This window comes from Beta vulgaris, chromosome 8 (assembly GCF_026745355.1).
Source record: "Beta vulgaris subsp. vulgaris cultivar EL10 chromosome 8, EL10.2, whole genome shotgun sequence".
Lineage (NCBI taxonomy): Eukaryota > Viridiplantae > Streptophyta > Magnoliopsida > Caryophyllales > Amaranthaceae > Beta > Beta vulgaris.
The window spans coordinates 40,283,632-40,307,565 of record NC_079209.1 but is presented as its reverse complement, the minus strand read 5'-3'; the positions used below and the strand labels follow the sequence as shown (position 1 = coordinate 40,307,565).

Here is a 23,934-nt window from a genome sequence, read left to right as displayed (position 1 = left end):
CTGCACTAAACTTAAGCAACATCCCTATTATGTACATCAAGCAACCCACAATGGACATACATCAAGTAAACAAAACTAGCACTAAAGTTGCCTCCAGAGACACATATTGAACAGAAGAATACATTCAATGCCTAAAAGAAGGCATTTTGCCCCAGCAACTTATAAATCTGCGAACTTTCAAGGTAAAAGCATCCCATTTTATCTTAATTGATAACATATTGTTTCACAAGTCAGTTGTAGGTCCCTACCTAAGATGCCTCAAAAGGCAAGATGTGTCTATTGTGTTACGCGAATTACACGATGGCGAATGTGGCAACCATGCTGGAGGCAGAAGCCTCTCCAACAAAGCACTCCAGACTAATTATGGCTTACTATGAGGAAGATGCGATGCTTAGACATGCTGCAGTTTCCCATCAACATGATGAGCAACTTCATCCAATCTTTGCTCCTTGGTCATTCATGAAATTGGGGATGGACATTGTTGGTAAACTTCCACAAGCTCCATGGAGCAAGTATTTATGCTAGCCATGACTGATTACTTCTCCAAGTGGATCGAAGTAGAGGCATATTGCCAAGTCACCGACTTTGAGGTAATATCTTTCATCAAACGCAACATATTATACAGGTTTGGCATCCCTTTAGAAATAATTTGCAACATTGGATCGCATTTCACATACGTATGTTCTGCAAAAAATGGAACATCAGGTTAGACACCTGAACGTCAAGATACCTGCAGACTAATGGGCAAGCCGGATCTAGCAACAAAATTATCGTTAACAACATCAAGAAGCGAATTAACAAAGCAGGCGGAAGATGGGCTGATGAATTGCCTATGATCTTATGGGCAGATAGGATAACTCCTAAAAGTGCCACTACCCAAACTCCTTACTCTTTAGTTTTTGGTTACGATGCAGTTATCCCAACTGAAGTATACATGTCAACTGCAAGATATGGACTCATGACGAAAGATAGAAGTGACGCATAATTGGGACATATTTGGATACCACTGATGAGATTTGAGACAGTGCCAAGGTAAGAATGGCAGCCTACCAACAAGCACTTGTCAGGAGTTACAACAAGCATATCAAAGTCAAGCAATTTCAAGTCGCAGATTCGATCCTCAGAAAAACGTTCCAGAGTACCAAAGATCCAAAGTTAGGTAAGCTTGCTGCAAATTGGGAAGGGCCATACCAAATTGAAAAGGTAGTAGGCAACAGAGTATACAGGTTGTTCACCAGAATTGGTGTCCAAATTCCACGCAGTTGAACGCAACTCACCTCAAACAATATCATTTCTAAGCCTTAGTCATTTCTCTACATCTTGCATTCTATTCTTTTTCCTCCAGAAACATCTACTGACTTAAGCATTGGAAGGTTGTTGGCAAAACGTCAACGGTCTAGGTTTGTCAGATCACTTCACAAGGGGCTGCAACTTGCCTGATCATAACTTGGTAACTACCCGGGTAATATCTAAATACAAAGCGCTTGATAAACAATTTCTTGTAACATCTCCTTATGCCATTCCTTAGTTGCATCTACATTCCATTTTATTTGCAAATACACATACATACTTAAGCATCGTAGGTCCATTGGTAAAATGCCAATGGTCTAGGTTTAACGAACCATTTTTTCAAGTGGCTAGTGCGCCAGAAGCTAGAGAATTTTCTAGACAACGTTTCCAACAAACTCCTAGATAACTTCTCCAGCAAATTCCTGAAGCAACTTCCATATCAAAGTTCTTTTAGCAATTCCTTGGATAGACACATATGCAGCGATTCAAGGAGCAACTTAGGTTGATCCAAAGTCAGAGATGTGTAATTAGAGATCAAGCAAATTATTGAGCAACTTCATAATGGCAACTCAAGGAGCAGTATGTCAGCTTTACAAGATTGTAATCTCTAATTAGGGCACATTGCCATTACCTTTTAAGAAGTATTTAGTAAGGAAATTACTCCTCTTTCTTGTTATTTGTAATCTTAATTTCTGATAATATAAACGTGCAATTCTTTCAAAATTATCTAAACTACAAATTGTCACATTTTTGCGAGTTATGCCAATAATTTCAGTGGCATTAACACCGCAGTTGCAAAACAAAAAGATACGAAAAGCAACTTCAAATTGGGTTGACATTTTAGTTTGCTACAACATGCATGCATGAGACAAAAAATGCACAAACATAGACTATTCTTAAAAGCATAATCGTATCGTACAAATAAACTAAAATATGCAAATATCATAAAAGTCTCCCTTGATATGGAAGGCAAAGATTAGTTCCTACATTCTGCTTCTAAATAGCAGAAAAAAAACACAAAGTAAAGTGTTAAAACCTGCTCCCATGAGCAGATGCAAAAACAAACAAACTTGTGTTAAACATTGCTCCCATGAGCAAGTAAACAACACATACAAATTTAAATATTGTTTGATACTAAGTAAGAGTAGAAAACCTAAGGAGCATCATCCTGGAACTTATCGGCATCAACATTGATTGGCTGGGAATGTGCACCAACAGTGGAAGTCGCCACATGAATAGATGCATCGTCGGCAACTTCTTCAATCATAGCAGCAGCAGCAGTGGTGTCCTTATCACCGTAGAACTTCTTGGCTTCTTCATAAGCCAATCTTTCTGCAGCAGGATTCCACTCCACATGCTTGCCTGGAACATATTCATCCATGGCCTCAATCCTTGCCAACCACAGTTGCATACCTATCTCATCAAGATGATCGTTATACTTCTTCACAACCTCCTCAACTTTCTCCACTTCCCCCTTCAAACGTTGCACCTCCTCCTGCTCCTCTTTCAATCGGTCCAGCCAACGTTGGCATCGGTCCTCAGCATCTTCCTTCTTTTTGGTGAAAGCGGCAACTTTAGTCGTCAGGTCTGTTGACCCTTGAAGTTTTGAAGATTACTTAACCACAAAAGAAATATTGTATTTTATTTATGTTAATGTTAGGTAATTCATTCTCGAGCAAAGAGAATACTTGATTGAAGATTAAAATGGAGAATTAATCAAAGATCGAAGTGAAGATGTTCGAATGATGAAGTATCAAGTTTGGAGTGAAGATTAGAATACATTAGGGTGTATTTAATATCTTCTTGTTAAGGTTGAGTGAAAGCTCAATTTAGTTTGTGGTGAATTCTCAAATGGAACTTGGTTCTGCTCCCATGAAAGGAACAGACACTGGCACAGTTAGGAACAAGGTTAAGGAACATACCTATAAACAGCTTTAGGAACACCTAAATAACTCCTAAGTGGTGCGCCTAACATTACTTGTGCGCCCAACAGGTTAGTTAGAAGTTCTAGGCTAGTTTTGACTAGATCCACTATTTTAGGGAGTTTGTTATTAATTTGTTAGTAAAAGATTTAAATTGATTTTCTGATTTAATTAGGATAAATATCAAACCGTTTAAATCTTATCTTTTATATTTTAATTAAACTAAAAGATTTTGTTTTCAAAATTAAATATAATTTCCGATTTTAAAAAGACTTTATTTTTAAATATAAAAATGATTATCATTTTAATCAATTTATTTTTAAAGATATTTTCCTAAAAACTATTTAAAGTAAATATTTTATTTACTCCCCAAGAAATCAGTTATCACGGCTAAACACTACTACTACACGCTTGTAGTTAGTAGTTAGTGGTTAGTGGGCTTAGTTAATTATTTCCCAAGTCTTAATTAATTTAAATAGTTTAACTTTTCCCCAAGTATTGAAAACCACGTAATACTTACTGCTTCTTAGTTTTAAGTTAAGTAGTGGAGGAAGTGGATTAATTACTTCTCAAGGAATATTTAATATAAACTAATTAATTAATTAGAGTCGTGGACATCATGGGATAATGGATTAAGTAGTGGATAAGTTTATGTCTTGCCTGAATTGTCTATAAATAGGCGCCTAAACCTTAGAACATTCTGTGTCTGACTTTTATTAGTCACACCAAATGTGTGTCTGACTTTTAGGAGTCACACCAACGTGTGTGTGGATTAGCTAAGTATTCTTAGTTGTCTAATGAGTTAGTGTTGTTCCTAAGAGAATTCATACTTACTTTATTCGAGTTATTACTCTTCCATTGTCTTAAAATTGTATTTTTGAGAAAGGGTTTGAGTGAACTCTTGTAAGTGTGAGAAGCTTTGAGTGAAGCAAGAGAAAGAGAAAGGAACTTCGAGTGAAGTTTGAGAGAAACGTCAGTTGTGGGAACTGTCGTTGGGAACTTGAGTTAGTGACTTAAGTTGAGTCGAGAGAAAAGTAATAGGTTGTAATCAGAGTTGTTTTGGCCTATTATAGTGGAAAGTTGTTTAAAATCCCTTGTGGTCGAGGTTGTTTCTTCCTAGGCCTAGGAAGTTTTTCCTCGTAAAATCTCTTGTGTTCCCATTGTTGTTCCCAAGTTTACTTTTAATTCCGCAAAAAGTATAGCTTATTCTCTCACTATAATTCACCCCCTTCTTATAGTGCTCATATTATACAACAATTGGTATCAGAGCGGGAACTCTAAAACTCAGGAAACCCTGTTGAGTTCGAGATCTTGAAAAATAGAATACTAGAGAGAAACTGGAAGAAGGGTACTCTACGCAGAGGCCACCAATGTTCAATGGTAAGTTTACACTACTGGAAGAACAGAATGGAGATCTTTATCAAAGCCGACAATTACCAGGTATGGAGAGTCATAGAGGTAGGTGATTTTGAAGTCACTACCACTAATGACAAAAAGGTAATTCCTAAATATATATTTGATTTTGATAAAGCAGATTTCGAAAAAATGGAAATTAATGCTCTTGCTATAAAACTGCTTCATTGTGGTCTTGGACCTCATGAACACAATTGTGTCATGGGATGTAAAACCGCAAAAACAAATTTGGGATCTTCTTGAAGTCACTCATGAAGGTACGAGTGAAGTTAAGAGATCAAAAATAGATCTTTTGATGAACCAATATGAACTTTTTCAAATGAAATCCAAGACATGTTTACACGCTTTACTAATATTATTCATGAGCTAACATCTCTTGGAAAGTGATTACTCTGAGGAACAGGTACGAAAGGTCCTAAGGAGCCTTCCTAGGGATCGATGGATGGCTAAGGTAACTGCCTTACAGGAAACTAAGGACTTTACAAGTTCAATTGGAACAACTTGCTGGTTCCCTTATGACTCATGAGTTGCAATTGGACAATGAGAATGGAGAATATGTCCAAGCAAAAATCGATTGCCTTAAAAGCTGATGAAAGTGAAGACTCAGAAACTGATGAAGAAGAATCCGCTCTCATGGTCCGAAAATTCAAAAGAATGTTTAGGAACATGAAGAATGAAGACTACAAAGGTAAGAATAAGAAAATTCTAACAAACTTGTTTGTCATAAGTGTGGCAGTTCGAGACATTATCAAGGATTGTCCCCAATGGGAACAAGAAAAAGGCAAAGGAAGGGAACGAAGCAAGATAGGAACAAGGAATACAAAATCCTATACTCGATCTGACATATGAAGAAAGCTATGGTTGCTGCATGGGGAGACTCTGACTCCGAAGAAGAAGATGATCCTCAACCAAATGAGGAGACTGCAAACTTCTGTCTTATGGCTCTTGACAATTCCGAATCTGATGAAGAGATTGAATCTCTTGAGGCAAGTCTAGACACAATCAAAACTCGTCTTAATTCTTTAAGTAAAGAAAAATTATTTGAGTTTATTGTTGACGCGTAAATGATTGCAAAGATGAGTCCATTAAATAAAACAATGTCAACATGCTTTAGTAGTGCAAAGGAACATACCTCTTGGCTTAAAAGTGTTCGAATTGATATTGAGAAAAGATTTTTTAGTTGTTTGACAAAAATCTTAAATTAAAAGAGGATTTCGAAAATCTTAAAAATGAGAACTACTTGTTAAGCCTTGAGTTATCACAATTAAAAGAGTTTGTTCCTGAAGTAAGTTCATTTGACATTAAGTCAGTTCCCTTGCAAAGTTTCAAATCTGAAATAAACGAATTGAAAAATCATGTTTCATTTTTGGAAATAGAAAACAGAACTTGAGGGGAACTGCACAAAGAAGAAAAGAAAAAATGCTACCTATTCCAAATGGATTAAGAACCCTCAAACAAAACGAACGAAGGTCTTGGTTTTAATCACAAAAAGAAATTTGAAAAACCTAAAAAGAGAGTTGATTTACCAAGTGATAAAGTTTGTATGTTTTGTGGGAACACTGGTCATCTTTAGGAACTCTTGTCCTAAAAGACTTGGTCGCATTTAGAGAACTTGGAAACAAGTAAATAATTGGAAAAAGAAATCTATTGTTCCTGAAGGAAAGGAACCCAAGAAAGATTGGGTTCCTAACTCTAACAATTAGTTTTCTTGCAGGTTGGAGTGAGGGGAACAACACATGGTACCTAGACAGTGGTTGTTCTAAGCATATGACTGGAGATAAATCAAGATTTCTCTCACTCTCAGCCTATGATGGTGGAAGTGTGACTTTTGGTGACAACAGAAAGGTAACATAGTTGCCATGGGCAAAGTTGGTAAGTCATCGTCACATTCCATAGATAACGTTTTTATAGTTGATGGTTTGAAGCATAATTTGTTGAGTATTTCCCAATTCGATCTGTGATAAAGGGAACTTTGTAAATTTAATAGTGAAAAATGTCTAATGTCAACAAAAGCACAAAGGATATTTTGTTTAGAAGGAACAAGAAAGGGAACACATATGTTGTGGATCTTAACCTTGTTCCCAAAAAAGTTTACATGCCTTAGTGTTATTATGATGATTCTTTTTATGGCATATCGTCTTGGCATGCTAGCTTTTCTCTTGCTTGACAAACTTCGTTCTAAAGAACTAGTTTTAGGTTACCTTCAATTAAGTTTCATTTAGATCATGTTTGTGATGCGTGTGCTAAAGGGAGGCATGTTAGTCCTCCTTTAAGTCCAAGAATGTGGTAAGTACCACAAGACCATTAGAGTTGATTCATATGGATTTGTGTGGACCAATGAGGATTCAAAGTATGAGTGGCAATAAATATGTGTTGGTTATTGTGATGACTTCTCTAGATTTACATGGGTTATTTTTCTTTTTAGCAAGGACGAGACTTATGATGAGTTCCTTGTCTTTGCAAACAAAGTTCAAAATTTGAGTGGTCAAAAATTGTTATACCTTAGATCCGACCATGGTAAAGAATTTGAGAACTTTAAGTTTGATGACTTTAGTGGACAGGCTTAGATCAATAATTTCTCCGCCCCTAGAACACCTCAACAAAATGGTGTTGTTGAAAGGAAGAATAGAACATTAGAAGAAATGGCTAGGACTATGTTATAGCTAGTGGTCTTCCTATGAACTTTTGGGCCGAAGCTGTGAATACTTGCTTGTCATATTATAAATCGTGCCATGGTAGACCTTTGTTAAATAAAACTCCTTATGAGCATATTTTGGTAAAAAGCCCAATATTACATATTTCAGAACATTTGGATGTAAATGTTTTGTTCATAATAATGGGAAAAAATCTTGGAAAATTTGATGCTAGAAGTGATGAAGCTGTATTCTTAGGATACTCTTCTTGTAGCAAAGCTATAGAATTTATAATAAAAGGTCTATGTGAGTAGAAGAAAGTGTGCATATTATTTTTGATGAAACAGATAAACTTGTCCCAAGCACACAAATTGATGAGACTTTGGAAGAAGAAGAAGTCATGGGAACAAAGCCTAAGGAACAACATCATGTTCCTATTCCCAATGAAGAAGAAGAAGAACTAGGTGAGGATACACAAGTGAATGAATCCACTATTGTTGAACCTGGTTCCCGTGAACATGGAAGGTGAAGATGATCAAGGAAATCAAGTTTCCATCCAGGATTTTCAACCAAAGCCTTGGAAACATCATTGTTCCCATCCAGTGGAACTCATAATCAGTGACATAAACAAGAGAACTTAAATGAGATCTCAAATTAGAAATGTTTGTGCTTCTCATGCTTTTCTTTCTATGATGGAACCCAGGAACCATGAATAAGCTCTCACTGATGCTGATTGGATTGTAGCTATGCAAGATGAACTCCATCAATTTGAAAGAAACAAGGTTTGGCACCTTGAACCTAAACCTAAACACAATAAGGTCATTGCACTAGTAGAAAAAACCTCAAATGCTCCGGTTGTTTAGGCCCTAAACACTCCGTATTGAACGCGTAGAAAACGTCATATGAGCATTTGTGCATTTTACAAATGCTCCGATTTTTAAGGAAAAACCGGAGAATTTGTTATAACAAATGCTCCGGTTTTTCCTTAACAACCGGAGCATTTGAGCCTTTCTTATAAAAAAAATTCAGACCTGCTACCCCTGCTGGCCAGCAGCATGAGTAACAGGTCTGCAAAACACGAGAAAACAAAACAAAAATTCCATCTTATAAAACACAACAGACCATGCCGTCTGTGAGTAGACTCATTGGATCATGTCGCCCAAGGCCTACGTTGCATATTCGAGGAACCATACCGCCCTTTTCGAATAGCCAGCATATTCGAGGAACCATACCGCCCTTTTCGAATAGCTAAATTCTACGGATCATACCACCCGTAGTGAACCAATGGACCATACCGCCCAAGGTTAAGTAACCACATCCTAGGACCATACCGCCCTTAGGATAATCAAACACAAATTCCTAGGACCATGCCGCCCTTAGGATCATCACACAAATTCCTAGAACCATACCGTTCTTAGGATCACATATCTCTAGAAACATACCGTTCTTAGAATAAGCTAACACAAATTCCTAGAACCATATCGTTCATAGGGTCAATCCAACTTTACAAGCACAAGGTATACACGACAAGGTATACACAAAATCCATCTAATCCAACTTTCATAGGTATACACAACAAGGTATACAAGCAAATCGAATTCACTAACGAACAAGGTTCGACTGTGTGAATGCACAACAAAGCATAAGCCCTCAACATACTCCAAACCAGACAACCATAGGCTTCCCAACAAAATAGGGCACATACCCTTAATGTAATAACTTAAACCAACCAAAACTTACTCTAACACACTTAGCATACATGCCTAAGACCAACCAAGCAAAGATATTCATGCTGTAAGACAAAAAGGGAAATTAAATCAAAACTACACCACACAGGGACAAACCCTCGTCGCGAGGTGCGACCCTCGTCGCGGTTCGCGACACCCTAAAGTCGCGAGTCGCGAGGAGGCTCACGAGTCGCGAGCAGCGTCTGCTCGTGGCTTGCGAGCTTCGCTCGTTCGCCAACCAAAAATCCAACGACTCTTACACCTAGAATCCAGCGTCTAAACCAACTCGAATTCATGCCAAACACGATACCAATCATCCTCACATGAGGCTAAATCTCATCAACAACGACAACTTCTCAAAATCCAAATATAACCCAAGTGAACCAATGAATCAATTCAACCACAACAACAACAAGGATACAACTAATCAACAAAACATAACAAGATGATCATAGTAGCAATCAAAGGTATGAAAACAACACCAACAACCATGAAACTACATGTAACTTCAATCATAAAATCCTCTAAGTTCCACCTAGCATGATACTATGTTCTCTAAAGCGATTCTAACAACCTAAGTTCACAATCTATTCTCTATCGAACTAGAATAACGCTAGTTACCTTTTTCTTGAATGGTGAAAACTCTTATTTTGCACTACTCTGTTCCGACCATGATTTCCGGTGATCAAAACCTTGGATTTTAAATCGCTCGGGTCCAAGTAAAGCCCACGGTGTTATACACATTCTGTCCAAATTTGAAGACGATCCAACGGTTTGATCGTCAGCTACGGTTATTTTTGTGAAGGTGTGACAGGGAACAAAAACCTGAAAACTCGTCTGATTGAAACGAAAACTGCAGTCGCGTCTTCTCCTTTCTTCAAAAACAAATTGTACCACGAGCAAGATCTTTCCGAGTAGATAGATTTTGACTACTCACACATTCAATTCGAATAAGAAACGGAGGAGATATGATGCAAACAAAATAGTTGTGCAAAAATGGACGAAAATCCGAGAAGAGAGAAGAACCCTTTCTCTTCCTCTCTAATGGTTGGACGAAAAATGGGGGTTAGAATGCAGCAAAAACCTGATTAATAACCCCATTAATAAATGGTTTAAAGGGTGATTACAAAGGTGGGTTAATGGGGAATTAAATAAGGGATTACAAGATATTCAAAGGTTTGCTTCATAAGCACCAAAAACTCTTCATCCTACACTCCATAATTGCTGATTTTTGGCCAGCACGACATGCCACACGCGATGCAATATTTCATCACCCAAGTCGGTCCAACAATGTTACAAAAATGCTACGAGACAAAACCGGATCCTAAACGCCGAAATAGATAACAAAACTAACATAACAACTTAAAATAAATATCTAACAACTTAAAATAAATATATATAAATATATCACAACATATAAATATATATACACATTTTCATAATATGTTCCAAAATAATTCAAAAAAAAATTATTTATTTTATGAAAAGGAAAATACCATTTTAAAATAAACAAACACCAAAAATAAAGGGTAAAAATTACGGGGTGTTACAATCACTCCCCCTTAAAAGAGTTTCGTCCTCGAAACTTCAAAACAATCACGAGACAAAAGAAAATACTCGATATTAAGAACATTAAGAAAATAGAAATCGATGGATTTTAGTTAACTAAACAACCTTGCAGGTATAAAATTTGATAACTCAAATAATATATAATTTATTTTGGAAGACCAAAAGAGTTGTATAGTAAAGAAGCACAGTAACAACAATTATTATATAAAATGTGGAAGAACCAAGACAAGTAGAAAGTTTTCGGTAAAAACGTTTGCACAATACTACAGGTAATTTTGCAAAAAGAAGCAAGAATAAATATTTACGTAAAATTATAGAAGAATAAATCCGACCATACATACATATTTTTAGAAAAGAAACGAAGAAGAAAAAGTTCGTAAATAGATAGCCCAAACCAATTTAAATAGAGGTAACCACACGGGCTTATACTCCACTTAAAGAGATAAGAACACTTTAATAAATAGTAGCTAGCTGCTTTATTAAAATAGCACTTATGAACACAAGTCATGACATATGTTATAAGAGCGTACGCCTCCTAAACATATATATGAAAATTAAAGTTCGCAAAAGAAATTGAAAACTTTAAAAATAAATTTCACAACGACGAAACACTAATAATAGATAGGCGATCGAGTAATAAATTATTAACAACAATTATAAAATTTGTCAAGTCGACACAAATGTGCATGGAACCACCCATTGCAACCTAGTATCAACAAAACAATATTTGAAAGCCAACTTATCAACTCGACATTAAAGTTTATTGGAATCACCCAGTATAAACTTAATATCAACTGAAAAAGGAAATTAAATCAAAACAGATGAAATGTGTCAACTCGTCAAATTGACATACAAGTCAAAAGAATCACCCATTATGACTCAATATCAATTCAAACAAGTTTAAAATCGAGACTTATCAAATTGACATACAAGTCAAAGGAATCACCCATTATGACTTAATATCAACTCAAACAAGTTCAAAATTTAGACTGAGGATATAAATTTCGTTTTCAAAGAATATAAAACAGACCAGTCAAAACCAAAGAATTAAATAAGAAGTAATGAAAACAACCAAAATTTTGCTATGAAATGAGAAAGCACTAAATATTTAAACAAGAAACAACAAGTAGTAAACGAGATCCTTTCACGCATTTGAGTTTGAAAAATAATGGTAATAAGAAAAGTAAGTAAAGTAAAAGTTATTGGATGCTAATCTTTAAAACAAAATAGTTTGTGTCTACATTTCAATCTAACACCAAGACAACTCATTACAGTACTTTTATTTTCAAAGACTATAAAACTTATAACCATAATTTAAAGGCTAAACAAGGATTAGCATGAAAAATAAAAATATTAAAAGGAAAAAAAATATTTATATATAGATATAGATGGTCAAAGATGGTAAGAGAAATTTGAAGAATATCTTGAAATACAATTTCATAACCCCCTTTCTTTTACGAAACCATTATAAAACAATTGAAATTAAACGTTTTTCAAAAGAGTATATCAAAATATTAACAATAGGAAACAGATAATTGGGCACATACCCTTAATGTAATAACTTAAACCAACCAAAACTTACTCTAACACACTTAGCATACATGCCTAAGACCAACCAAGCAAAGATATTCATGTTGTAAGACAAAAAGGGAAATTAAATCAAAACTACACCACACAGGGATAAACCCTCGTCGCGAGGTGCGACGAGCGTCGCGTCGCGAGTCGCGAGCAGCGTCTGCTCGTGGCTTGCGAGCTTCGCTCGTTCGCCAACCAAAAATCCAACGACTCTTACACCAAGCCCCCAGCGTCCAAACCAACTCAAATTCATGCCAAACGCGACACCAATCATCCTCACATGAGGCTAAATCTCATCAACAACGGCAACTTATCAAAATCCAAAGATAACCCAAGTGAACCAATGAATCAATTCAACCACAACAACAACAAGGATACAACTAATCAACAAAACTTAACAAGATGATCATAGTAGCAATCCAAGGTATGAAAACAACACCAACAACCATGAAACTACATGTAACTTCAATCATAAAATCCTCCAAGTTCCACCTAGCATGATACTACGTTCTCTAAAGCGATTCTAACAACCTAAGTTCACAATCTATTCTCTATCAAACTAGAATAATGCTAGTTACCTTTTTCTTGAATGGTGAAAATTCTTATTTTGCACTGCTCTGTTCCGACCATGATTCCCGGTGATCAAAAGCTTGGATTTTAAATCTCTCTGGTCAAAGTAAATCCCACGGTGTTATACACATTCTGTCCAAATTTGAAGACGGCCCAACGGTTAGATCTCCGGCTACGGTTATTTTCGTGAAGGTGTGACAGGGAACAAAAATCTGATGACTCGTCTGATTGAAACGAAAACTTCAGTCGCGTATTCCCCTTTCTTCAAAAACAAATTATACGACGAGCAAGATCTTTCCGAGTAAATAGATTTTGACTACTCACACATTCAATTCGGATAAGAAACGAAGGAGATATGACTCAAACAAAATAGGTGTGCAAAAATGGACGAAAATCCGAAAAGAGAGAAGAACCCTTTCTCTTCCTCTCTAAGGGTTGGACGAAAAATGGGGGTTAGAATGCAGCAAAAACCTGATTAATAACCTCATTAAGAAATGGTTTAAAGGGTGATTACAAAGGTGGGTTAATGGGGAATTAAATAGGGGGTTACAAGATATTCAAAGGTTTGCTTCATAAGCACCAAAACTCTTCATCCTCCACTCCATAATTGCTGATTTTTGGCCAGCACGACATGCCACACGCGATGCAATATTTCATCACCCAAGTCGGTCCAACAACGTTATAAAATGCTACGAGACAAAACCGGATCCTAAACGCCCAAATAGATAACGAAACTAACATAACAACTTAAAATAAATATCTAACAACTTAAAATAAATATATATAAATATATCACAACATATAAATATATATACACATTTTCATAATATGTTCCAAAATAATTCAAAAAAAAAATAAATTATTTATCTTATGAAAAGGAAAAAACCATTTTAAAATAAACAAACACCAAAAATAAAGGGTTAAAATTACGGGGTGTTACAGGAGAAGTTAACTGTCTAATCAGCGCATGCAAAAGGAAAAAACTATCATAATTGGGCGCATTTTGCAAGACGGTTATCAGGGTTTGAAAGTTAATATAATTTTCTTCCATTATTTTGCCGCCCAAAGAAGAATATTAGGCGCTATTGTTAGGGCTAGTTTAATCCGACATGGCAAGGAAACAAGTAGCCAAGTTGTGTCACTTTGCCAAGATAGGTGGCAGCAACTTATTGAACGCGTGAAGAGTAAAAAGACCGGTGACTTGGGAAGCAGTTTGAACCATCCTATATTCAAGGAAGCAGCATATAATGGGAGAAGGAAGTGGGGCAGTAGATAACCGCCAAAGGAAAAGATTTGCACATGTTCCATTAAAATAGGATCTAGGTCAATCAGATGCCAAGGGTAAAACGGCTAAAAATCAGTGTTATTATTATAAATCAGTATAAATAGTCTACTATCTCAAACTTTGTAAATCATCACTCACTACTCTATCTTCTCTCTCTAGCTTAAACACTTGTACTCCTCCGCAAACTCGAGCAACTTAGTTAATTAGCAGGATATCAATCCTCCCGTAGTTTTCCCCTCATTTCCAAAGGATTTCCACGTAAAAAATTGTTGTGTGTTCTCATTTACATTTCGCAACTTTATTTCCTGCAAGTTGTTATTATTCGCAAGTTAATTGTCAACCCATTCTCCAAGCAAATTAGCCTTAGGCTTTATTTGGTAGGAAGGATTTGGATAGAAAGGAAAGGAAAGGTAAAAACAAACTTTTTCATATTTGGTAAAAGAAAATAAGAGGGGTTTGATTGAAAAGGAGGAGAGCAAGTGGAAGGAAAAAAATACTCTTAAATTCTTGCTTTCCTTTCTCCCAAAATTGGAGGAATTTAACAGGAAAGAAAGCTAAGAATCTTTTATCTATGTTTTCTTTATTTTCTTCTTTTCCATTCATTTACCAATGACAACCAAACATGTCATTTCTTTCAAATCCACCAATTATACCAACGCGTAGACATCTAACTTTTTTCTCTTCTTTTCTTTTCTTTTCTTTTCTTTTCTATCCCTTTCTCTTCCCTTTTTTTTTTTCTTCCTTTATTTAAAGAAACAACCAACAAAGCGTTACTGTGAAATTTGCCCTAAATACAAAAAAGTTGGACAAAAAATAATCCCTGGTCCCTACCTCGTGTCAAAAGCCCCGATTTATAAAGTGGTGAAAGTTTGAACATTGTTTCATATTTGTAATCAACTCTGCAGGCTGCAGCCAACAGTAAAAGCACAAAACCGTCTGTCTCTCAAATACCAGTTTTCAATGGAAGATGACATAGAGAGGGTACTATGGAGCGCAGATGAGATATCAAACCGAGTCTCAGAACTCGCTGCGCAGCTCAACCATGACCTTTCAGCTGACTCTCTCTCCTCTTCGACTCATATGCCAGTGTTTGTCGGTGTTGCTACCGGCGCTTTCGTCTTTCTAGCCGATTTAGTGCGCCGCATATCTTTCCCAATTTCCGTCGATTTGGTTCGTGTTAGCTCCTATGGATGCGATACTTTCTCTAATGGCTCTCCTACTATCTCCTCCGACTTGAAGCTTGATATTTTCGGCAAACATGTTGTTTTGGTATTACTTCTATTCCTACTTCCACATCTATTTCCACCTAACTTTTATAAATAATTGTTTCCATTGTCTATTGTTTTGAAACATGTCTCCATTATAGATTTTATTCAAAAATTATTAAAAGAGACAGTCTAATTTTAATATATAAGTAACTTAGTCGTTAAATAGATTAAATTCGTCACGAAAGAATTTAACCTAGTCATTATTGACTTACCAATGCCTAATTTTATTTAAAAAGTAGGCGGTCTCTTTCTAGACAAAGTCATTTTTATTAGTTATTAATGCAACCTCAAAGGTGGTAATCTTGATGAAAATTTATGAAGAAAAAATTGAAATTTGAAGGTGGGTAAGCATTGTCATGGACATGAGTACATGACGTTGGAATGGGACTTTTCTTAAAGAGTTTTACATGACGTTGGAATGGGAAATTTGAAGGTGGGTAAGCATTATCATCATCACTATGTATTGACTTCTACCAAATGAGGCTTTAAATTCTAACATCATGCTGTAACTTTTGATATACTTTTGTGCTTGTAGAAGGTCTCATATTCTGTTAGGTTCTGAGCTAATAACTGATCAATATATCAATTCTTGTCTTGTGTAATGACTAGAATAATGTTGCTGATCACTGCTTATGTTGTTGATTTCTCTAATCTCTTTGGTTCCTGGGGACTTTATTTCTACCTTTCGAGCATTATTCAGTTTCTGTGCTCTTATGGATATAATGGATTTCTTGCTCCCGTCCCCAGGAGCTTTATAGATTTGATCCATAGGAGGTGACTGATTCACCTTTTCTGCGAAATACTCTGTGTTTTTCATTTAAATAATTATAGTATCTATAACTTCAATACACTTCTATGATTTCTGACATTTAGAGATATCTCAATAAATCGAAAGTTGAAGAAAAAAGAAGATGCATCTTTGACTAGCAACTGAACTTACCATGACTTTATAGTTATTGTTATAATAAAAGTTTCAAAGACTCAGAATTTCATTTGGTTGGAGCTAACTTTGCTCAACCTTTCTGTATTTCTCTCACACAATATTTTGTGTCTCTCTTTTCTGTGTTACAAAACGGCGCAGCCATTGCTCACCAAATATATACTAGGAATCAAAACATGACCTAGAGAAATGTGTCCACTGGACCACAACAGTACAATCATAAAACAGATAAAAAACACTAGCTGACAAAATAACAAACAACAGCAGCAACAGCTGTGATATCAGTAGGACAAAATGGAAAATACATATTTGCCCATATTCTCAATACCCTCCCCTCAAGTTGGAGCAGAAGGCACGAGGCCCAACTTGAAAGAGAGGTGATTATGTTGTTGTTCACTCAATGACTTGGTCATCAGGTCTGCAAGCTGAAGAAAGGATTTGATGTGCAAAACCTTCAAGAAACCTTCTTGAATATGGTCCCTTACATAGTGACAGTCTACCTTGAGATGTTTAGTTCTCTCATGGAAAATAGGATTATGTGCCAAGTGATTTGCAGACTGGTTATCACAAAACAAGTCAATAGGGGTAGGAATGTGGAGACCCAAGTCTTCAAGGATGCCATGGATCCACACAATTTCACTTGTGGTTTGAGACATGCATCTATATTCTGCCTCAGTGGACGATTTGGATACTGTTTTCTGCTTCTTTGTTTTCCAAGAAATGAGAGAATTCCCTAGGAACACACAGTATCCAGTGAGAGATCTAGCACTAAAGGCACAGCTTCCCCAATCTGAATCACAAAATGCTGTGAGAGTGAGAGAAGAAGGGATTGAATAATATAATCCCCAATCTATGGTGCCTGCCAGATATTTTATGACATGAATAGCAGCTTGCAAATGTGGTTTTCTGGGTTCACTCATAAACTGACTCAATTGTTGCACACTGTAAGAGATATCTGGTCTGGTGAGATTCAAATACAGTAACTTCCCAATTATACTCCTGTAGGTTTCTGGATCAGTCAAAATCTCTCCTTGATCAGTAGAGAGTTTCACATTTTTAGGAAAGGGAAACCTAGAAGGTTTACAGCCTTCTATGCCTGTAGACTTAAGAATATCAAGGATAAACTTCCTTTGATTTAGCATGGTTCCTTGGGAGTTGCGTGCAACTTCAATCCCCAAAAAATATCTCATTTCACCAAGGTCCTTAACAGTATAAGCTTCATCTAGACCCTTTTTAATGAGATGTATCTCAGAATGATCATCACCAGTGATTAAGAGATCATCTACATAGACTAAAATGACAGTTTGCTTCCCTTGGTGATGTTTGGAAAACATGGAATAATCTCTCTTGGACTGTGTGTAACCATGTGCCAAGAAATATTTAGTTAATTCAAGGTTCCATTGCCTTGATGCCTGCTTCAAACCATATAGACTTCTTTTAAGTCTACAAACCTGCCCTTCCTGAGCTTCTGTGTAACCCTTAGGTGGTTTCATATATACTTCTTCTTCTAGAAACCCATGTAAGAATGCATTGTTGATGTCTAACTGATGCAACTTCCATTTCATTGCAGTAGCAAGAGCAATGAGAATTCTCACACTAGCAAACTTAGCTACTGGAGAGAAAGTGTGCTTATAGTCTTTCCCTTTGATCTGTTTGTCACCTCTAGCAACCAACCTGGCTTTCAGCTTGTCTACTTGTCCTTCTGGAGTGAACTTTACCTTATATACCCACTTGGAGTCTATAGCTCTCTTTCCTGCTGGGAGACTAACAAGCTCCCAGGTTTCATTATCATGTAAAGCCTTCAATTCAGCCTTCATTGCATCTACCCAGGCTGTGTCTTGACAAGCCTCATTATAGTGACTAGGTTCTCGAATCCTTAAAGCATTGTTTAAGGATGCCAAGTAATCAGAAGTGTAATACTTGGAGTGTTTTAGCCTAGCAAGAATCATATTTGCACTAGCTTGGTCCCCTGCCTCTTTACCTTTTGGTAAATCAAGGATATAATCCTTGTACCTGCTGGGCAGATGAGCTTCTCTGGTAGATCTTCTTACATAAGGTTCAGCAATGTTGTCTTGTGAAGGAATCTCATCTCTTGTAATGTCCTGCAAAACTTCAGTATCCTGCTGACCCTCAACATTAGGCTCATCTAACAGGTTACTGTGAGTATCATCAGCATCTAAAGGACAAACAACATCATAGCTTCTTAGGATATCTGCAAAGTCATGATTTTTTTCCTTAAGGATAAAAGGAAATATTTGTTCTTTGAAAGTCACATCTCTACTCACAAAGAGCTTGTTGCTTTGTAGATCCATCAACTTGTAACCTTTTTGACAGTAAGGATACCCCACCAAGATACACCTAACACCCCTAGGTTCAAACTTATCAGCTGGCTTCTTGCTAGGGCTTGCATAGCAAAGGCTCCCAATGACTCTCAAATGATCATAATCAGGTTCCTTCTTCATCAACCTCTTATAAGGAGTTTCCCATCCTATCACCCCACTAGGCATAAGGTTGATTAAGTGAGTAGCTGCTAGAATGCACTCACCCCACAAATAACCTGGTAAACCAGCATGTATTTTCAGGATCTTGCTGTTTCAAGCAAGAATCTGTGTTTCCTTTCTACCCTGGCATTTTGTTGTGGAACACCTGCAATGCTTCTTTGGTGTGTGATACCTTTCTCAGCAAAAAATTCTCCCACATTCCTCCTGAAAGATCTCAGTCCCATTATCACTTCTCAAGGATTTTACTTTGGTGTTGAACTGAGTTTCAACATGATTAATGAAATTTACCAGGACATTTTTCACTTGTTCTTTGTTACATAACAAGTGAGTCCAGGTAGCCCTGCTGAAATCATCTACTATGGTGAGGAAATATGAAGCACCTGTGAGTGCTTTGGTCCTATATGGACCCCAAAGATCAACATGTATCAAATCAAAAATCTCATCTGCAATGGATTTACTAAGCATGAAAGGAAGTTTGTGGTGCTTAGCCACATAACAAGTATCACAAAAATAGCCATTCAACTCTTCACATTTGCAAAAACTTAAGTATTTCATTTTGGAAACAGATACATGACCCAGTCTAGCATGTATTAAGTTCAATCTACTTAAATTATTACAAGCTCCTGCCTCCTTTTTCTTCTTAACTTTTGCTGCCATACACCCTTCTCTTCCTTCATTAGTGCTTTCAATCTTCAGTTTGTAAAGATCTCTCTCATTTCTTCCAAACTTGAGTCCCCCTTCAATGGAATGGCCCTGTAGGGAACATCCATATTTGTCAAAGAACATACTGAAATCATTCTCTTTTAAGAGTCTGCTCACAGACAGTAGGTTGTTTCTAAAATCTCTGATAAACAAAACATCCTTTAGGGTAATCTTATCATTCAACTTCACATCACCCACTTCCCTTACTACCATAACTCTTCCATCAGGTAATCCTACCCTAACCTGTTTATCAAGGCTCTTAACATTGCATAAGATATCTCTATTTCCTGTCATATGATCACTTGCTCTAGAGTCTATGAGCCAAGTGGTTGATAAAAAATTACTACAAAAATTTGCAGAACAAGAAACAATCTCTTTACCTGCATAATTGCTTGAGATTGCACTTCCTGCTGTCTGCTTATCTCTAATTGCTTTCATGAGTTCTTGAACAAAAGAGGCCATCACAGCATTATCATTCTTACCTTTCTCTGCTTCAGTTGAGTCATTAAAATCTAAAGGATGATTTCCAGAGTACTCTGACTCTTTTCTGGAGATATTGGAGGCTTCCTTGGTCCATCCTTTTCCTTTGTTCTGTTTGAACCACTCAGGATAACCCACCAGCTTGAAACACTCATCTCTGATATGTCCTTTCATTCCACAATAATCACACTTCTTAAATTCCTTTTCCATCTTCATCTTCTTATAGTCCTCCATTTTCATTTTTTTGTAATCCTTTCTTTGAAAATCCTTCAAAGGACCCAAGCTTACACTCTGGCCATACCTATTAACTGCCAAAGCACTTACTTCAGAACCAATATTCATCTCTGCAACCATATTCTTCTGTTTTTCAACTTGCATAACCAAGTTGTATGCTTTGTTTACAGCAAGCAAAGGGTCCATTCCCAAGAAGTTCGTTCTCATCTGCTCATAACCATCATTCAACCCATTGAGAAACTTCATCAACTTGTTATCTGAGTCTCTCTGAGCCACCTTGCTCGCAAGATCACAAGAGCACTTTTCCATAGCACCACACCCACATTCAGGTATCTCCTCAAGTTCTGCAATCTGCTCCCACAATTCCTTAAGTTTGCAATAATAATCACTAACACTCAGATTATTTTGCTTGAAATCCCAAAGCTCCTTCTTAAGTTGATATAGTTGTGGTGCATTAGTTTGCCCATATCTTTCCACAATCTCTTCCCAAAGATTTTTAGTGGATTTCATACACACCAAACTACTAGCAATTTCAGGTTTCATGGTAGCCAGTAACCATGACCTTACCATGTAGTCACATCTTGTCCACTTTTGTATCTCATCTGCTCCAGATGAAGGCTTAGCATTCTTTCCTTCTAGAAAGCTTAGCTTGTTTTTTGCCCCCAATGCAATCCTCACACTCCTATTCCAGTTGAGAAAGTTTGTGCCATCAAGGAATATTCCTCCCAAAGGTGTTGCTGCGTTTTCATTCACAGCAATGAACAAAGGGTCCTTGTAAGGATTTTGAGAGCTGCCACCAGTTTGTTTGTTACCAGAATCAACATTTCCTGCCATCTCAGGTGGTAAATTATGTGTTATCTAGAGCCTTAGAAACTTAAGAAAAAATAGAATTCTTCAAACAACCTGCTCTGATACCATAATAAAAGTTTCAAAGACTCAGAATTTCATTTGGTTGGAGCTAACTTTGCTCAACCTTTCTGTATTTCTCTCACACAATATTTTGTGTCTCTCTTTTCTGTGTTACAAAACGGCGCAGCCATTGCTCACCAAATATATACTAGGAATCAAAACATGACCTAGAGAAATGTGTCCACTGGACCACAACAGTACAATCATAAAACAGACAAAAAACACTAGCTGACAAAATAACAAACAACAGCAGCAACAGCTGTGATATCAGTAGGACAAAATGGAAAATACATATTTGCCCATATTCTCAATATGTTATTAAGCTTCACTTTCTTCTGTTGGATTCAGGTTGAGGATATTGTGGATACGGGATTCACCTTACTACAGCTCATTGAACATCTGAAATTAAAAGGGGCATCCTCTGTATCAGTGTGTACCTTCCTTGATAAGCCATCAAGGCGGAAGGCGGCTGTTGAGGTGGTGGGGAAAGGAAAATTCTATCGAGGATTTGAGGTAATTGTTCATTGGTCCCGGCTTTTTCTAATTAGCTTTGAAAGGTTGTTGAAGATGAACATAATTTCTTTTTTTGAAAGGCGTTATCTGCTTTTGATCAATGCAGCAAAGATTCTTAAAGGCCACATAAAAATTTCAAGAGACAAAAGTTACAACAAATGAAGTATTATTTATTTATTTGCCTTAATATGTGTATTGAATAGTAAATCTAAATCATGCAAAGTAGAAAGCTTGTAAAATAATATTTACCATCAGTTATCACGCCTCAAACATTTGAATAAGTTTCAGATATTTGAAGTTATACTTCTATGTTGTGCATGATCTGTAGCAGTGCAATAGTGCGTTATTATGTATTTGTCCACCGAGTATTGTGAAACTAGCACATCCGAAAAGAATTAATCAACCATTTTTCTTTGTCTACGTCTGCTGCTTAATCCTCAGCTACTTGTTCTTCGTGTTAATATTGTAGTCCCTTAATTAGATGCTGTAGATTGAACCATTTTGCCGTTAGAGCTTGCAAAAAATTTAGTTTGACCAGGTCGACTTGGCTTATATACTCTTACTTCTACTATGACCTCTACCTTGTGCTAGTTATTCATGTTGAATCTGTCTAGCATCTCAAAATTTTATAATTAGAACCGTGTTTTGGTTTCAGTTCTGAATCTAGATTCTAGACTGTTAGGTTATCCGGGCCAGCTCCTGTAATGTGGTTGACTGGTTGTTGCATCAAATTGCTTAAGCAGGGCAACAACCAACCTCGTTTTGGAAGAGGTCATTACCTAAGGCCAATAGCCCACCTCGTTTGGAATTTATTTTGAAATAGATCGATATTATGCTCTTTTGAGATGTTATGGACAGTGGACTGTTGGCTTGATGTTACCATCTTAGTATTTTGATTCATCTTCTCATGCTCAATTTCATCTTAGATTATATGTGTGTGTATGATTATAATAAACTTTGTGTCAGCATAGTATCTAGCGGCTACGATGTCTAACAGCCTTAGTATTGGCAGTGTCCAGATAATTTTGCAGTAGGTTACGGAATGGACTTTGCCGAGCTCTACAGAAATCTACCGTATGTGGGTATCCTGAAGCCCAGATGTTACCAGCGTATTAAGGAGGAACAGCCAAAGAACTGATGCAAGAAAGCTGATTTTTGTGTGCTGATGCTATCTTGACGCAGGGGCAATACATATTTATCATTTGCTATGCTTCCCGGATATGAATCAAACTGTCTCAATTCATTGGGTGCAATTGTGATATTTTATGCTGCGTGCTTCCCATAATTTACTACAAACTTGTGGTAAAGTTGTATATAAAATATAGCAGCCATTATAGTCTATGTCAAATATAGTCTGTGGAGCATTAGTATATTTCTTGATTTTCTTATAAATCAGCTTGCAACACAAGATTACAAACTTCATCAACACTGTAATCATTACAAACACCAAGTAGCCAATAAAGCTACAAAACAAGGGTACAAGACAAACGAAAAGAGAAAAGATAAAGCCTCAAACAAAAGCCAGACGTAACTTTGTTCATCTGGAAGACTGGAAGTCGCAGGTATAAGGCATGACTTGGTTTCGCTTAACAATGACTTTTGAGAATAGAAGGTTTTTTGATTGAGTAAGTTCAAAAAAAAACAAGAAGGATCTCTTTTTTCCAAAAAAAAAAATTATCTTGGAGATTGTGTAATGTTTACTCTCAAAAAAAAAAAAATTCCTATTTTTTTGCCGCATCTTGTCACTAAAAACGATGTTCACTTCTTAAAATATCCGATATATGTAGGAGGGTAATAGAGGAAGGGGTCAGATTTATCCTGACAGAAGAAAAAAAGTCTTCACGTATCTTTTGAAAACTTTACGAAATTCCCTTCATTCAAATACACAGCAATGCATAATAATTATGTAGACCTTTGAAACCCCAAAATATTGGACCAACTCCCTTTCTTAGGAACACATATTGCATTCGTTACTCCAAAAGGATAATGGTGTTGGGCCCAGAGTTTTGTGGTTTTGGCGGCAATATGGGTTCACTTTGAATTTGGAGAACAAGGCAGTTGGGCTGGAGAATGGCGTGACTAAGTCAAACAGGAATTCATCTTGGCGTTTTGGATACACTAGTTTTCCGCATTCTCCCCTCCTTTTGTGTTTTCAATGACAGTACAATGGATCACTACCCAAGAGGTCATGGATGAACTCAACCGCGTCAAAGCAGAAATAGCGGCGTTGAAAGAAAGCTACGTCGCGTCCTGCATGGAAAATCAGAGCTTGAAATCCGCCCAGAAATCCTCAAAAGGGCCAAAGCCTCGCAACACCAGTGGCATCCCCAGAATACGCAATTTGGACGTCGAAGGATTCGAGACTCCTTTGAACCATGTCATCAATGAAGACGCTGACGAGTA

General features: G+C 36.8%; 1 protein-coding gene across 2 annotated transcripts; it reads left to right on the top strand.

Moving 5' to 3' along the window:
- The first annotated feature begins 14,838 nt into the window (after nt 1-14,838).
- Nucleotides 14,839-22,939, top strand: LOC104901461 (uncharacterized). Of its 2 annotated transcripts, none has more exons than XM_048634732.2 (3): nt 14,839-15,253; nt 21,367-21,531; nt 22,551-22,939. In XM_048634732.2, exons 1-3 carry the CDS (start codon nt 14,945-14,947, stop codon nt 22,563-22,565), a joined length of 489 nt encoding a protein of 162 aa, XP_048490689.1. In that variant the 5' UTR covers nt 14,839-14,944; the 3' UTR covers nt 22,566-22,939. The 2 variants fall into 2 exon arrangements, with proteins under 2 accessions (XP_048490689.1, XP_010687350.1); XM_010689048.4 differs by having other exon boundaries at nt 14,855-15,253; nt 22,544-22,939.
- The last annotated feature ends 995 nt before the right edge of the window (nt 22,940-23,934 follow it).

Excerpts from the sequence above, each read along its gene's own strand:
- LOC104901461 (XM_010689048.4), top strand. The coding sequence starts at position 14,945 with ATGGAAGATGACATAGAGAGGGTACTATGGAGCGCAGATGAGATATCA. Across the intron at positions 15,254-21,366 it reads TCGGCAAACATGTTGTTTTG|GTTGAGGATATTGTGGATAC; the intron begins GTATTACTTCTA and ends TGTTGGATTCAG. Across the intron at positions 21,532-22,543 it reads AATTCTATCGAGGATTTGAG|TGTCCAGATAATTTTGCAGT; the intron begins GTAATTGTTCAT and ends TAGTATTGGCAG.